General features: G+C 34.1%; 1 protein-coding gene across 1 annotated transcript in view; it reads left to right on the forward strand.

Moving 5' to 3' along the window:
• Positions 1-1,466, forward strand: part of LOC106883329 (transient-receptor-potential-like protein) — a 179,707-nt gene that overhangs the window by 133,543 nt on the left and 44,698 nt on the right. Inside the window, exon 7 of the mRNA XM_052973725.1 lies at positions 219-414. Within this exon, the coding sequence (XP_052829685.1) occupies positions 219-414 (196 nt within the window). The remainder of the gene's footprint in view (positions 1-218; positions 415-1,466) is intronic.

The following is a 1,466-nucleotide window of genomic DNA, read 5'->3' on the forward strand; positions in this document are numbered from 1 at the left end:
TATATATTTGTAAGTCCTGGTGTTTTTGTTATGTATTTGTCTGAATATTTTTTTTATTATGTATTTGTCTGAATATTTTTTTTATTATACCTAAGGCACCTATTATTATTATTATTATTATTATTATTATTATTATTATTATTATTATTTATCATCATCATTGTCATCGTCATCATTATTATTATTGTTGTTATTATTTCTGTTTTTATTTTTTTCAGGCTTGGGGCTAGTTATGGAACTCTGTTCTGGTCGTTGTTTAGCTTAACTCAGCTAAAAGATATCAAGATTGAAGATGGACCGAAATTTACAGAATTAATGGGCGAAATCTTGTTCATGGCATACCATGCCATGGCTATCATTGTTTTAATCAATATGTTAATTGCTATGATGTCAAATTCATATCAAGAAATTGAGGTAAGTCGACTTCGCTGTCAGTTTTTGTTTGGTGGCGGTGGCCGCGGTGGCGGCGGCGGCGGCGGTGGTGGTGGTGGCATTGTTGACAACAGTGGTGTCATTGCCATCGTCATCATCATCATCATCATCATCATCATCATCAACATGACCATCATCATCATCAGCAGCAGCATAACCATCACCATCAGCCATTATTATCACCATCATCAACATCAACGACCATCGCCATCAACATCATCATCATCATCATCATCATCATGAACATAACCATCACCATAACTATTAGCAACATCAACATAACTATCACCATCACCATCATCATCATCAACATAAGCATCATCAACATAAGCATCACCATCATCATCATCAACATAACCATCATCAACATAACCATCATCATCATTGTCAACATGACCATCATCATCATCTCCTATGATACAATCTTCCTGTTTTAAAATGATCTTAATTAAAACCTTTAATCAAACTTTCATGTTAATTTATGTCTCAAAACTCTAGCTTAACTGTGACAAAGTTATTTTACTAAATTCCTCGTTATTTTGAAAATTAATTGAAACAAAAGCAGTGCCTTTCAGTAGCAATATGGTAACAAAAGAGTTAAAATTATCTAAATTGAAAACTTTTAGCAAAATTTCATGTTAGCTTGCTTACCAACCACATGGTTCTGGGTTCAGTCCCACTGCATGGCACCTTGGGCAAGTGTCTTTTACTATAGCCTCAGGTCAACCAAAGCCTTGTGAGTAGATTTGGTAGACGGAAACTGAAAGAAGCCTGTCGTATATAAAATAAGTACTAGGCATTCAAAGAATAAGTCCTGGGGTCGATTTACTCAACTAAAGGCGGTGCTCCAGCATGGCCACAGTCAAATGACTGAAACAAGTAAAAGAGTAAAAGAGTCTTAAATCCTAGCTTCATATTAACTGTTATTTTACTAAATTCTCGATTATTTTCAAAATTAATTGATACAATGTGTATTTCAACAGAATTATATGGTAACAGAAGAGTTAGAGTGATCTAAATTAAAACCTTTCACC

Source organism: Octopus bimaculoides, chromosome 16 (genome assembly GCF_001194135.2).
Source record: "Octopus bimaculoides isolate UCB-OBI-ISO-001 chromosome 16, ASM119413v2, whole genome shotgun sequence".
Taxonomy (NCBI): Eukaryota; Metazoa; Mollusca; class Cephalopoda; order Octopoda; family Octopodidae; genus Octopus; species Octopus bimaculoides.